The 16,098-nt window shown below is 37.1% G+C and overlaps 1 protein-coding gene across 1 annotated transcript in view; it reads left to right on the forward strand.

The window, feature by feature from the left end:
• Nucleotides 1–16,098, forward strand: part of TMC1 (transmembrane channel like 1) — a 190,119-nt gene that overhangs the window by 101,093 nt on the left and 72,928 nt on the right. Inside the window, exons 5-6 of the mRNA XM_065879898.1 lie at nucleotides 13,767–13,857; nucleotides 15,595–15,676. Of these exons, the coding sequence (XP_065735970.1) occupies nucleotides 13,767–13,857; nucleotides 15,595–15,676 (173 nt within the window). The remainder of the gene's footprint in view (nucleotides 1–13,766; nucleotides 13,858–15,594; nucleotides 15,677–16,098) is intronic.

Below are 16,098 nucleotides of genomic sequence, written 5' to 3' on the forward strand. Positions count from 1 at the left end.
TTGTAAATCCATATGGACTCTCAAACATGGTTTAGGAACTGGAGCTCAGCATTTTTTTTTTTTTTTTTTTTTTTTTGCGGTACGCGGGCCTCTCACTGCTGTGGCCTCTCCCGTTGCAGAGCACAGGCTCCGGATGCACAGGCTCAGCGGCCATGGCTCACGGGCCCAGCCGCTCCACAGCATGTGGGATCCTCCCGGACCGGGGCACGAATCCCGTGTCCCCTGCATCGGCAGGCGGACTCTCAAACACTGCGCCACCAGGGAAGCCCGAGCTCAGCATTTTTGAGGCAGCAGAATTGGCTCCTTAGGGCTGAAGAGAAGCCACCTCCTTTCCACCTTCACTGTGGAATGTTGTTTTTCAATGTATGTTTTCCTGTGTATTGATACAGGTTCAAACATTCATGTATCTTTAAACCTACTGAATAAAAATATCTGGGTGGAGGGGCAGGGGTGTCTGGCCCAGATCAGGAATGTGTATTTTTAGTTTTACTCTAAAAGTCATTAATGTACGGTCAGGATTGAGCGTCCCTTTCTTCATTTCTGAAAATCAGAAAACTCCATTAAGCAGAACATTCTATTCTGTGGACTGTTTATTGAATGGGTGAGAATGTGTGGGGGTCAGGGCTAGGAAAAGGGAAAGAGTAGTGGATTTTCCAGTTATTTGAAGGTCGTTCCTATTTTTTATTAGTTATCTAACTGAAAAATATCCAACAGCAAGGATTTTTAGCTTAATATGTGTTTAAGTTTTTAACGGATTTAACTCAAAAGTTGGATGAATAGATCTTTCCTACCTATAAAAGTGACTGCACTAATGTACCAGCCAGCATAGGTGAAATAAAACACCTGGATGGAAAATGACAGATTTACTTACTAGTCATCCTGAAAACTAAAACCTTTGACTATATCAGAACATTCTATGTGGTAGATTAAAAGCCCTCATCACTTAACCTAAATAAACAACCACTTTATTTTGTTATAGTGGAGTAGGTTTTGGATTGAAAATTAAGAGATTGGACTCTGGTCTAAGCTCTAACTTCTAACTTTACCTCTCTGAGCCTCAGTTTATTTATTTATAAAATAAAAGGACTGGATTGTAGGCCCATAATTTTCAAAGTGCTGTCCTCAGAGTTTAAGTTTGGTGAAATCCCTTTATAAAGGGCAAAGGAGGCAGAGGTCAGAGGGAGGACTGCTTGGCCACATGTCAGCGTCAAGCAGAGGAGACCTGTGGTTTCTTTTCTATACAATGTACTTCCATATAAAGCATTCATTTGAAGAAAAAAATGCTTCTGTGCCTATTAACATAAGAAATAGCTTTAAGAAACCCACTTAATTGGATATTTAAGGAAACTTATTTTAGGGATGGAGCAGTTCTATCATTCCATGAGTTTACAGATTAAGGTGTGGAAGTACATACTCCAATATACTTTTGCATGGAAATGGCTCTTGTGTAGAAGCCATTTTAAAATTATTTATTTTGATGAAGAAGATGTTTATTTAGCTATTATACTGCCTGCTTTAATTTCTGAGCTTTGTAGCACCCTGACCCAAGTTCCCAGGAATTGTCCATTGGCAGACTAGGCCTGGTGATTTATTAATGAAACACCCAATAAAGCCAAGAAGGTTACTCTTAGAATTTCATTTACTTTTAAACAGGTGCTTGAAAGTGTCACCTAGTCCTTAAGGTAACATTCTTCCTTAATCAATCTTTCTTCGTCCTTCGACAGTGCTTTTTGGTTTTCTTTTCTTTTCTTTTTTGGTAGGGGAAACTAATATAATTCATAGGCAAGAATTGTGATTTCAACTTTAGTTCAAAAAGGCCTTTACTTCATCTGCCACTGTGAAGGAATGAGGGATTCCACACAAGAGGACTTTTAAGCGTGTGTACTCATCCACTAATACACACTTCAATCATTTGAAGTGTGTATTCACCAAAAACTCAACCAAAGCAGAGACCTTTAGTTCTTGTACATTACAGGTATCTTGGGTACATTGATTTTCTCATCCAAAGAATGGAGAGTCTGTAGGCCATTAGTGGCAGCTGAATTTTGTTGATCAAAATGTAACATTGACATCCAATTTTTCTACTATTTAATAAGAGTCCCCTAGGTATCAAGCATTATGCTGTGACCTTAGACAAGTTTCTTAACCTCTGCATCCTTGAGTTTATCCTCTATAAATGGGGATAAAAGTAGTAGTACTTCATAAAGTTCCTGAGAGGATTAAATCATTTAATAGACCTACAGCACTTAGAATGATGCCTGTCACATGGTAATCATTTTCTACACCTTCTTATATATCATCTTCTTCTTAATTGCATTTCATTATACACTACTTTCTCAAGTATTATCAGTCAATGTATCACATATGGTAAGCCACACTGAATTAATTTCCCCAGCTTGCCAAAGTATCCTAGCCTCCAAAAATTTTTGATAAACAGCAGCTTACCTAACTTGCACTCTTTAGAATTTTAGCTGTCAGTGATAGCTATTTTTCACAACTTGTTATTAGACTATCCATAAATATATGATCTTTGAAAACTGATTAAAAGGAGAAATTCATTAATTATGACTTCAAATTATTTAGGAATGCTTTTAAATATATTTGACATACTACATTAACAGTAAAAAGAAAGCAAATGTGCACATGATAAGCACAAAATAAGCTTAATTTGAGAAGCTTATCCTTGTTGTTTTGGGAGAGTATCATACAGATCTCAGATAAGGTACTAATTATGAAGATAACCCTTAACTTTATCATGTTTATAATAAGATAATAAGCAAGGTATTTTTGAGGACGTTTTTATGTATATAACCAAGAAATGGCAAGTAGAACACTACTTCGGGGGACTTAAGCTTGTTGCTATAGAATAAAAATGGTTACACCTTATTAAAATGCATATACTGAAAGTAAAGTTTGGAGAACATTATATTAGAATATCATAAAAAATTAGATGAGCTGAAGAAAGGGAAATAATTTTCCATATTCAATATAATGTGTCTAAGATTCCCTCTGTCCTGAAAATTAGAAACTTTTAAGTTAAATATAAATCACTTCTTTCAAAGAGTCATATTAATTATGATTTTGTAATATATATACACACATATATATGTATATACTACTATACATATACATACATATTTACCCTCAAATATCTATAAAAGATACATGATTCTTGGGCTTCCCTGGTGGTGCAGTGGTTGAGAGTCTGCCTGCCGATGCAGGGGACACGGGTTCGTGCCCCGGTCCGGGAGGATCCCGCATGCCGTGGAGCGGCTGGGCCCGTGAGCTATAGCCGCTGAGCCTGCGCTTCCAGAGGCTGTGCTCCGCAACGGGAGAGGCCACACAGTGAGAGGCCCGCGTACCGCAAAAAAAAAAAAAAAAAAAAAGATACATGATTCTTTGGCTGAATTAAGTTTTATATTTTATGAACTCACTATTATAGTGTTTCTTGACCAGTGGTTGGTCACAGTGATCGGGAAAGCTTAAAAGGGAGGCTATGGAAGGAAACTGTAAAATAGTAAGACTCCAAGTCTACTCAGCAGAAAGACTAGTTCACACAGGAGTATAATATGCTCTGTGGGTGACCTCACCTAAGTTGTGTTGCCAAATGCTCAGGAGAGACTCCAGATGTAAGTTTATCTTGTGGCAAGAGATTAAATTTACCAGGTAGTCTTGATTATTCGCAGAGCTCACTGAACTGCCATCATTTTAAATTTCTTGCCCACTCTTGGATCAAAAGGCAGAACATACTGTTCTAACAGAAAACTAAGGCTTTCTAGTATTCCTAAATATCACCACACAAAATTTTGAAAAAAAATATTTCACAATACTTAGAAATGTTGACCAGGGGCTAAATATGAAGACACAGGTGTTGTACAGAAATATTTTACCAAACCTTTCAAAGCAGAATGGCTCCTCTCACTCTGAGGCAGTGCCCCATGAATCCTTCTGTTTCACAGTATTCAGAATTCATTAAACATGTTTGATTAGAATGCACGTGAACCACGCAAAATTAGCACAATATGTCTACCAATCCCTGAATGTTGGTATATCTAAGAATATGAGATTGTACTTGAGGTTCATGGTGGAAATATCTCCTTTCTTAAGGAAATTTCTGCAAACCGAAGCCTGGAATGCCTTTCTCTGCCTACTCAATTTTATCAGCCTTTTAATGTCCAGTTTAATTCTTATCTCATCTACAATGTCTTCAACAAGCTCTCAAGCCTCCAGGGCCCTCTCCCTTTTTACTTCAAGGCTGCCTAGCACTGTTGTGTAACAATCTTATGGGCCTATATCTCTTTTTTCTTAATGGAGTTTAAGCTTCAGAAAGGAATCTACATGTTTCTTTTAGTTTTTTCAAAACACTTAACTCACTGCTAAAAACATAAAACACTAAATAAATACTTAGAAAAAATGGCTAAGTAAAAAGGAGAATGAAAAGATTATAGAAATAAAATAAATTTACTTATTGATCAGAATTTGATAGGTCCTTCTTACATCTATGTATAGCAATCTGTATTTTCAGTGCTATTTCTACCTTCTTCTGAGTACAATTTTCCCACAGTGAAGGAGGGAGAGGATACACTGACGTTTTGCAAATTTTTGGTGTTGAGAATAGTTGAGGTAAGATTTTAGATTTAACTTTTCTTGTTACTTGTCAGCTCTTGATCTTACAATTCATTTGTGGCTTTAAGGACACATTCTCCCTAAATCTCATTTCTGCTCAAAACAAAGCAATAACAATAGACTGGGATATACCTCAATGTCTTAGGGATATGGCCTAGAGCTCTGCAGCCCACGTAATGCCACCCCTACTTTCAGGGGTATTGTTTTAGGTATTAGTGTTGTTAACTGCATGCTCATTGATTCATTAAAACAAAAGACAAAAATCAAAATAAAATCCTTGATACAGAGCTTAATAAGATCTGGAGAGATATTAATGAAGTTACTATTACAGATTGTTTTAGATGGAGAAAGAATTCTTTATAGCAACTTAGTTGCACATTGTCTCTGCTGACAACGTTACAAATCTTAGAATTTTTTGGTGTCCTTGTATGGCAGAAAACCAGTTTATGCTGTGACCAATATCTAAAACTCCGCAGAAACTTTTAGCTCCTGGGGAAATCTATATGGTCTTCTTTCCCCTCTCCCTGCTATTATAATACAAAGGAAAATTATTAACCATAAATTGATTTTTAAATTAACCAGGTAGAGCAGAATTCGGAAGAGATTTCATAAGCAAGTAGAAAGAGGATCTAGTGTGCTTTCTTTCTTTATTAAACTACTAAAGCCCAGCTATGTTGTTTCTCCCTTGATTCATTTAAATTACTCTGAGATGCTTGACTGACCTCTAGGGTACAACTAAAATATGTTTGAGTTTTTATTTGACATTTAAGCCAGCCATGAAAATTAGCATTGTTTCATAGTCCGGGGAACAAAGAAGTTATCCTAGGTCTGGAGAATTTCTATGGGTAGTAACTTTGAACTTAATACAGATTTGACTTACCCAAGCTTTGCTTTGGTTATTTACCAACACCAGCAGCTGGCTTTGACACTTCTCCATGAATATCATCAGAGCTGATGAAAAAATTGTCTTAAGAACTCTTTGTGCACAGATAGATTATTGTTATGTTTATTGCTGATGAAATGTTTAGAAGTCTTGGTGCTCTCTCTGTCTCTCTCTCCATATATATATATTTTAAACGGTGAAATCTGTGAAGTGGTGCTATTTAAAGGAAGCACACCAAAATAAGCCACATATATAGGGTGAGAGGTTATGTGAATATACAGACAACATTTTTGCTTGTTCTTTGTTCCTTGTTTTCAGATTGTTTCAGACGTTCTCAGTCAGTTACTCTTTAGGGATATAAGATAAAGAGTGAGCTAGGGACTTGAAAAATAAAGTTATTCACCAAAATAAATTTATCAGGCTTCAAAATATGTAGAGTATTACCAGTGCAGGGAGACACCAAAATAATCATATTTAATCATATTTGATATAGTAGCTTTTTAGCTCAAACCTCCAACAACTTGCTTGGCCACGTAAAAATCTCTTAAATTTACTACTCTCAACAAATAATATTTGGTTTAGTTCCGAATTTGGTCCTTAACTAGTTGCACGTTGGAACCATTTAGGGATGTTAAAAAGTACTGATGCCTATGTTTCACCCCTAGAGATTGTGACTTAAGTGGTCTGGGAATGGGGACACCTGGCCTTTGAAATTTTTAAAAGATCCCACAGGTGATTCTGAGGTGTAGGTAGTTTAGGAACCACAGCCAGATTATCATCTAGTCTTCTTTTAGGTGTTCATTCATTACAATAGCATTTGTTGAAACTCACTTCTGTGCCAGGTGCTATATTAAATATTGGGAAATTACAACAAAAGACATGGACCTTGCTTTCAGGAAATCCCAGTGCAGTGGTGGAAATGGACCATGGGTTAACTACAATACATGAGGTAATTACTACATGAAGGTCAGAGGTTAAATCACCCTGACCTGGGGCTGGAGGCGAGTGTTAGAAAGGAAAATCAGGAAAGACCTTATGGAGGAGCTGTAGTGTTGGCCTGGCTGTTGAACTGAAAATGGAAAGGAAGAGAACAGGTGGAGAAGACAGGAAGGGCATTCCAGAAAGAGGAAACAGCTTGTATAAAGGCATTAGAAATCAAGTTACATCCAGCCTCTCATTTTGTTTTCCTCTAATTCATCTTGCACATCATTGTTGCAACAGTTTTCATATAGTACACTGTACTGCACTTATCAGTTTCCTGCTAACAAAATGCTCATGGATCGTTATAGAGATCAGAGTGAATTCTGTACTGCTTAACTGGGCATCAGGGCATGCCAACTCCTCCTCTAAAGTACTTAGAATGTTTTCTTCATCACCCACCAGAAGACCCCAGGTGCATTTCCATCTCTTCACCACTGCTCACACCATTTCCCTGCGCTGTAACGTCCTTCCTGCAACGTTGACCATGTAGCTGAATCCTCCTTTTGTTCAAGGTTCTTTCTAACCACCCCACTCTCTCATCTGAATCTTTCAGCACTTAATTTTACTGTTTATTCATTTGGTAGTAATTAGATGATGCCCTAAATATTTATCTATGTCTTAGCTTTCTAATAGAATTAGAAATGCCTTACACAAAAGCATAGAGCCACATTCTTTTTTTTTCTTCATACAGCACAGTGCCTTGAAACAAATAAAAATCTGTATTTTATTACTGTAAACAAAACTGTATGATAGTACTATAACTTTAGAAAATAGAGGAACTAATTATCTGCATAATTGCCCAGTCTTTGGACATTGACACACACGATTTTTACATAGTTGTAAAGGTAGTGTACAAATCATTCTTTATTCTGAAGTTTTACTCAATGTATCATATACATTGCCCAGAAAAATAATAAATGTCTTTGAATAATAATCAAAAGTACCATTTACCCCTGATATACCAAGAACTGCTTTGTTTATGTTGTCTCAACTTTTACATGTCCTTATACCAATCCCATGAGTTAAATAATGATGTTATTCTGGGAAGAACTGGACATACGAGCTCAATTCCTAGCTGAGCTATGCCACTTACTCTTTGGGTAAATTTGGACACTTCTTTTACTGATCTAATCCTCAGTTTCCTCATATCTGAAATGGGTATAATAATAGTTCCCACCTTGCAGGATTTGGTGGGGATTAAAGGAGATGATGGACATAAATAGTGCCTGGCTTATGGCAAACATTCAGTATGCTAACTGTCATTGCTGTTACTGTTGCTGGTCACATTTTATAGGCGAGAAAGCTTGGGATCAACAACATCTCCCCAAGAGCACACAGCTAGTACGTGACAGAGCCAGGACTCAAATCTGTGTCTCAGTTGTAAGATACAGGTCGCAGAACTGAATAGAATGTGGTCCTAGTCAAAGGAGAGAGCTCTCTTTTTGTCTCTTACCACAGACTCCCCAGCTGTCCAAGCATCCTGAGCTCTCTGCAACAGCACAGCATGGCTGGAGCAGGACTCGGGCTGGCACCCACCAATACCTGCTCCCCAGCAGCATCATAGCTGGGGCTCTGCAGCCGGACACCTGGGCACTCTCATCAGGTCTCAGATGTAAGGCTGAATTCTCTCCTGCTCTTTTGGTAACAAGACCAATTCCCACTATTCTCACATCTCACTAGGGTCACAATCTAAGGGGAAATGGACTGGCTTTCTGCAGGGTTTTGCCTGGAAGTATCTAGTCCTTGCTCAACTTTTTAATTTGGAGAGTCAGCATAAAAATTAAAGTCAGCTCTGTTAGTACTATTGCTGTTAATAATAGTTACTCCTTATAGTGCTTTTCCTGTTTGCCATGGATGCATTACATACATTGTTACTAAACACATCACATACATTATTTCCTATAATGCATACAACAACCCTGTGGAATAGCTATTACTGTCTCTGTTTTATAGATGAAACAACTGAGCATCTTAACCATTATAACTGCTGCCACCAGCATCCCCATTATAAAAGCACATGCTTTGAATTCTCAGTTCCAGTATTAGGATGACTTAAAATAATTCTGCCAGTCTAATTATGGAGTTATATTATCTAGAAAGGCCTATAATCCTTATTTTCAATCTCTGTCTATTAGACTGTCTTCTTACCTCCTCAACTTTCTTTCAATTACTCAGTAATATTTTAGGAAAAGTCAGAGTTCTGACTTTTAGTCAGTTTAAATTGGTCAACTTTTTTTTTTAAATGGCATTGTTTATTAGGAAGAGACCTTTCATTCTTCTGATCCCTTTACTGGGAAGTAATGTTCATGAGCACAAGTTTTGATTACAGTTGCCTTAAAGACCAGTTTTGAAAAGTCTTTTGTTTACTTGAGCAATAAGTTGGTTGCTCAATGATACTATCAAACTGAGAACAAGAGGAAAGAAAAGTCAACTTAACCTGTTTCCTGGGATGAGAATGTGTCAAAGGCAGCATATCATGTCCTAAATCCCTTGTGTCATCAGTGTTGTATCATGTGTTATAGGTGAATTATCTTTTTTGTAAGTTAGGCCAAAGCGTGCTCCTTCAACTAACTGTGAAAGCATTCTTGAAAGCCCATGAAACCTTATTATTCTAATTACCGGCACAAGGGGTTGATAAATAAACTATGAGGCCAGGTATTATTGTCATTAAATAGACCTTGCTCAATTATTTATCCCTGGGTCTGGGGTTACAGCTCAAAGAGCTGTGCATATTGTACCAGGGCTTTGAGCTCTGAGACCTGGAGACTGGATTACAGTCTTGGCAGGCAGCTTTTGTTGAATGCAATTCAAGGGGATGACACACATTTTTCAGTCAGATATTTGGATGGTTTGAGGCCACCAGATAGTCAAAGTTTATCCACAAGAGCCTATTTCATTTTAGCCATGTAGATAAATCCCTTTAAATTATCCAGATCAATACAAATGGGTAGGAAAATGGACTCACTACAGGAAAAATATAAAGAAGATATGTTGCTTTTTAGTTTTCAAAGACTCTGCTCTTGGTTTTTTTGCATTCTGACATCTGTTATGGGTACTTTAGTGTCATAAGTATCAGTCAGTGTTTATCTCCATATTGACTAGTTTCTTTTTGTATCTTGTTTCTAACAGCACAGTGAAAGATGTTGTCTTCTGGTTAAGAAATGTGTTATCAGGGAGGATGGGATTGGGTGATACTAGTTTTCTTCCATCCTGAAATCATGCCAGCTCATTGTAAAGGTCAGCCCCCAAAATAGTGTTAAGGTGTGTTCTTTCACTGAGCTCTTCCCCCCAAGTATCCCCTCTTCTAGGCTGGAAAGGTGCAAGGGTGCTTTCTTACATCCCAAGAGCATCAGATTAGGGGGATCAAGAATCTGTTCTTGGGCTTCCCTGGTGGCGCAGTGGTTGAGGATCTGCCTGCTAATGCAGGGGACACGGGTTCGAGCCCTGATCTGGGAGGATCCCACATGCCACGGAGCAACTAGGCCCGTGAGCTACAACTACTGAGCCTGCGCATCTGGAGCCTGTGCTCCGCAACAAGAGAGGCCGCGACAGTGAGAGGCCCGCGCACCGCGATGAAGAGTGGCCCACTGCTTGCCACAACTAGAGAAAGCCCTCGCACAGAAACTCAGACCCAACACAGCAAAAATAAATAAATTAATTAATAAACTCCTACCCCCAACATCTAAAAAAAAAAGAAAAAAGAATCTGTTCTTGCTTAACAATTCTCTGCCCACCCCATACCCCTGGCTTTGTTTTAAAGTCATCCCCTAGATTTCTGATGAGTTGAGTCTAGTAGTTATTTTGGCCAGGGTGGGAAGTGGGCAACAGGAGGCTCTAGAATGGCTGGTCAGGGAGCCCTTAGGTATGAAACCTGGGGAAGATCTCTTGAAGGATCGAGGAGCGGTTAGGGCATTCGGGCACTTGTGACTATGTGGAGTAGAGTGAAGTCCAGTCTTTCATTTGAAAACCGTCAGGATATGTATGTTGAGGGTGGGTTAGGGTAGTAATTGGAAGAGAAGTATGAAACTATGCTTAGTATCAGGGATAAATTGGCAATTTAAGAGACAAAAAATAAAAACTTGTTTAGATTGTCCAAAGGAAAATATATCTATAATAACTGATAAGAAACCTTATGAATGCCATGAAAATAAGTTTCTGTATTTGTTAAATGAATTTATAATCAATTTTGTGGTGACTTAAATTTGGTTATAACCCTGACTTCCCTCTCTCTCTTAAATCTTGCTAGTTTAATGTTCCTGTAACATAATTATCAGCTCACAAAATTTAAAATCTTGTCAGAAATATGGAGCAGAATAGCTATGTCTTTACACTCCTGTCTGCTTAGAGCCGTCATGTTTTCTAATTGGCCACTCAGCTAGAAAGTGATCTAATTCTAATAGGCCAAACTGATGTTCTTTAATTATCTGCTAATCATCAGGAGCAGTGGATATCCCCATAAAATAGACACCTTGTTACATTTGAAAAACAAATTTTGATTTTACTACTAAGAAGAATATTTGGTCCTCCATTTATATATGTTTATTATAATAGAGAATGATATGATAATTCCTGTCTATACTTGGTTTTATGAACTTCAAAATTCTTGATGCCAAATAATTGCTATAACATGATGTATAGGTTCCTAAAAATTTCTACACTGTGAAAAATTGGGTAATGAAAACTACAGGGCTTGCAGGAAAAATGGGGATGGGGCACAATATTCAGAAACATCATCAGTGACACATTAAAAAAAGATAGAAATTTAAGAAAACGGCAGCAACATTTTACACATGTTTAATGGCTGAGAAATACATAAACACTGCAATAAATATGGCAGTTTACCTTTAAAAAGACCAGAAGTTTGCTTGTGGAAATGACAAGATTGCAGTTTGTGAATTATTGTGAAGCATGGAAGGAGGGTCATTGTAACACCAGCTCTGAATGGATGTGACTTTTCTAACACATGGGGTGCCATGAAATAGCTGGTTGATGAGGTGTGTGCATTTTGTATATATACTGCTAGGTTTAGATGGATGTGTTTTTTTCTTGTATTCACCCAGTGTTTCTTGTAGATAAAATCACATGTAAGCAAACACAAAATTTGTGTTATGTTCAAATTGTTCCGTAATATAAAACAATCATGTTAGAACAGATTCTTGGTTTCAAAACAAGTGTTACAGTGGAATTGACAGTGTAAATAATTCCTTCAACACATTCACATCTATAGTCTCATCTTATTCTCGCCACCACCCCAGCAAGCAGGGAAGCAATTGCCCAATTTTTGTTTGTTTGTTTGAGAATCCTGACCTGTTAAAAGCTACACAGTGACTGAAGGAAACTGTCCCAGAGCTTGCTCGGGTGTGTGCGAGTCCTGAGCTAGTAGTCTTTCCTCTGAGAAGTGGGATGCTCCTTAACATGAGTACAGAGAGTGACAAAAACATGGGCAAAGTTATAGAGACAAATCACAGAGTCTGGGTTAGAACTCAGGTTACTTGATTTTCAGCTTAGATCAGTTCAACATTTTATAAAGTGTCTGCTAAGTACCACACTCACTCCTGTCTTATCATCTCTATAATACATAGTTAAAGCTTAACTGTGATAACGGTTTTTTGATTGCGTGGATCTAAAAACCCAGCCATGAGAGCTCAGTTTATACTTGTTGATGGGGCTTTATTGAACATTTTAAAATGTGTAGAATGTTCTAGAAACTGTTTTTCAATTAATCTTCACAGCCCAGAAGTCATGTCAAATGTCAGGGTGTTTGACAAGGCCAGCCTAATAAATCTTCTTCATATCTAGAAAGCTGTCCTAGTAAGTTTCTGAGAAGACCGAAGGGAAGGGTGCAATCCCAAAGTCTAGGAATGATTTTTCCTTCAAGCATTAATTGATGTGGAAAATACAATTATTAGATACTCCCTTGTCTCTGTCTATCCAAATTATGCCATTTAGGTCTATTTCAAGAAGGTTTCAGTTTACTAAACACCTCCTGTGTTCAAAGTAGTGAACAGTGCTGTGAGAGATACAAAAAGGACAAGATATTGTCCCTGCCATTAAGGAAATGATGTGGGAAGTCTGTTTGATGACTGAAGAGAGTCTTCTCTGTTGTGCTTGTGTTTTTATGGCAGGTCGTGGGTGGGTGCACATGCACAGGTGAGTAATGGGGCACCATTTTCTAGTTATCAGCTAAGTTAGCAGACATGTGCTGTTTTCATCACTGGGTATTGTAAAATCATGAGTTTAGCATTGATACTAAGGAACACAGAAAATCCTTCACCAACTTAAGGATGAAGTTTCATTTTTCACTTTTTAAAGAGTACTTTGTGTGTTGTTTATTTATAGTCATGTGTTGAAGGGGCTTGTCTGTAAAACCACATATTCCAGGGGCCACCTGACTGACGACAGCTTTGTACCTGTAGAACCAATGTCCAGGTTTGGATTATCCCTTGGTTCTCTTGGGTTATGCATTTTATGGCCGTGGAGAGGTCAAGGCAAGCCTGGACTGCCTCTATTTTAAAAATTCTTTTCATATCTCAAACAAGCAACAATAGCAAAAATGACTAAAAAGGTTACAAAAGTTGTATATTTAACATGTTCACTTTATCCATTTTGATGAATTAATGCTTTTTACCACAAACACAAAGACACTAATGTGACTACTGTAAATGTACAAATATTTGGGAATAGCGTTAAAGTTTAAATTTGAAGCCCTTTCAGAATGTGAGGCCAAAAAGTATTCCTTTCCTTTTCTCTCTTCCCTCAACCCCATTTGCTTTACAGAGTATGGTTTTTCTGTTTTAAGTCATAATCGCTTTTATGAGATTAAATACCAGATCAATAAGTGTGTTCTGTGTCAGTTTGTCCTAAACTCCCTGCCCTATTTTTTTTAAAAAAGCAATGCTTAAAAAAGAAGGAAAGAAAGTATTTTAAAATAAACATTCCGACTGCCAGAATCTGAAGTAAACTTCAGATTCAATTTTGTATGTGGTAGAAATGAGAACTAGGGTTCTCTATTTTGACACTTAGCATAAATTCCTTGCTTTTTGATGACTCCAGTGAGACTGAAATATCTCATTCTTTCTGACCAGAATTAAAAAACTTAAACATCCATTACAAGTCCCAAGGTTAGGAAATTCAGCTTACATTCACTTGTTAAGGGTTTGAAAGTGTCTAGAAGAAATCAGGCAGTAGACCTAATAAAATTGAATATCCACTACCTTTATACTGTATTAATCTCAACCCACCACCACCCACCCCTTATTTTGTTTTATTTCCTCAGGGAAGCAAAAAAATTTGTGAGTGAAAATGAAGGGGCTCTTGGGAAAGGAAAAGGAAAACGGTGGTTTGCATTTAAGATGATGATGGGCAAGGTAAGTATTTTCTTAGCTCAATTTGGTTGGTGCCATTTATGCTCAGTGGAAGCCATGTTGCCCCCGAGGGGTGGTAAAATTGGTTCTGTTCTGAGTGAAAAAAATGTTATGCGTTATGTCTATACATAGGTACATATACAGTAGATAAAGAGTATTCTGTGTTACTGAAATTTGGAGAAAGGGATGATTCAGAAAAAAAATTGTCCTAAAAGGCTCTTTAAAGGAGTTAAAATGAAAATAAGTCGATAAACATTGATTTATGGCAAAAGACTGACCTGTGTGCTTTTATTACTTCCAAATGTAAAAGGTTGAGCCCCTTTCATTTTCATTCCCTGGGAGTTAAGGGATTCTGGGTCAAGGTTTCTTTCTCAAAATGTGTACAAGTTACATGGCCATATAGCTGTTCTCTACCATGAACATCAACTGTAGATTGGATAGAAAATAAGAAAAAACAAGTGATATGCCAATATAAACATAGATCTTTGGAAAAGATAGAAAAGAAACTAACATTTATTTAGCACTTACTATGTGCCAAGCACTGAATTAAATCCTTCTATAAAAATTAAATCTTTATATAAAAATCTTTCCATATTTAATTCTCACAGCAAAGTAGGTATGTAGGTATTATTATCTCCTCTTTACAAATGTTATACCACCTGAGGCTAAATATATTCCCATAAAGATGGGGGTTTTGTGACTGAAGTTCATATATCTTAAATATGAAATATTTAGATAGATCTGTAATATATATTTATACAGCATATATATCATAGATTAGTTTTGTCTGTTTTTACAATTTAAATAAATGGAATCATATAGCATTTATGCTTTTGTTTCTGGCTTCTTTGATGCAATGTTATTTTCATGCGATATGTTCATGTCATGTGAGTTATAGTTCATTTTTATTTATGTGTTGTATCTCATCGTATGAAGATGCTGTAATTTATTTATCCATTCTGTTATAGATGAATATTTGGGTTGTTTCTGGTCTAGGTAATCTTTCAAACTCCAGACTTGTCTCAAATCTTATTTAGGCTCCCCATGTCTGTCTAGCTCACCCATTATCTCAGCATAATCTGTACATGTGCAAATTTATCTGCCCCATTCTCATTCTTCTTCTTAGTGGTCCTCTTGATCATGGGTAACCCAACATTGTTGGGTAAAATGGAAGGAAGATCTTTTATAAAAACTAATTTATGATTCTTTTTCTTCTTCCTTTTCCTATAACACCATGCCTTTCCATTTAGCTGACTGTTCTACCTCTACCAGAATGAAAAGACATAGCACTTACCATCCTGTATAGAAATTACCTGTTCATTTACAGTGTACTTGATCCAGAAGCCCTTCAAGGCAGGAACTATGTCTTATTTATATTTCTTTAATTTCTTCATGCAATGAATATTTAATTAAACACACACCATTTGCTGATCACCTTATTAGGTGCTAACTCAGTCCCTGCTCTCTTATTGTGTGGTAGAATAAACAGATATTTCTCAGTGGTCAGCATATTTTCTGTAAAACAGAGAGTCACTAAACATTTTTTAATTAAATTGGTCCAGGGGTAGGTGGGGAACAGGGAGGCAAGTGAAACTAGCATCTCCCCCAAAAAGCAATATGTGATGCCAGAGAGATCTTTCCAAGCTCATTGTCATGAGATATTTTGGGATGAGTGTGGGAGATAAACATCTTAACAAACAAGCAGTTGGGTTTTACTGTTGTACTTGGCTTTCTTTTCAGAAATGGGTAAAATTTCTCCGTGATTTTGAGACCTTCAAAGCTGCTTGTGTCCCCTGGGAAAATAAAATCAAGGCAATTGAAAGTAAGTGCTCAATCTCATTAGATGGGGAATGCTGTCCTAGATAAATGTGTCATAAGCTAATCAGATGCCTTTCTCAGTTTCTGAACTATTGGAAAGATTAAGAACAAGAAAACAAACAAATAAAGACATTTTCATGTCCTCTTTGCTCACTGTGAAGATTTGCTAGCACTTACCAATCACAGCACTGGAGACCCCATTCTCCCTTCCTGCATTAGACCAAAATATTTTTTTTGACCTTGTTTTTTCTTCTACACATGGAAGTCAGTATAGTGCACAATGACACTGAATCATCATTGGGAAGGCAGAGATTTTATTTCGGCAATGAACATGACATTGAAAGTAGGTACTTTAAATATTATAAATTAACTATATTTCAGTTAAAAAACTCATATACAAATATCAAAAAAACAGAAAATATATAT

Source organism: Phocoena phocoena, chromosome 6 (assembly GCF_963924675.1).
Source record: "Phocoena phocoena chromosome 6, mPhoPho1.1, whole genome shotgun sequence".
Taxonomy (NCBI): Eukaryota; Metazoa; Chordata; class Mammalia; order Artiodactyla; family Phocoenidae; genus Phocoena; species Phocoena phocoena.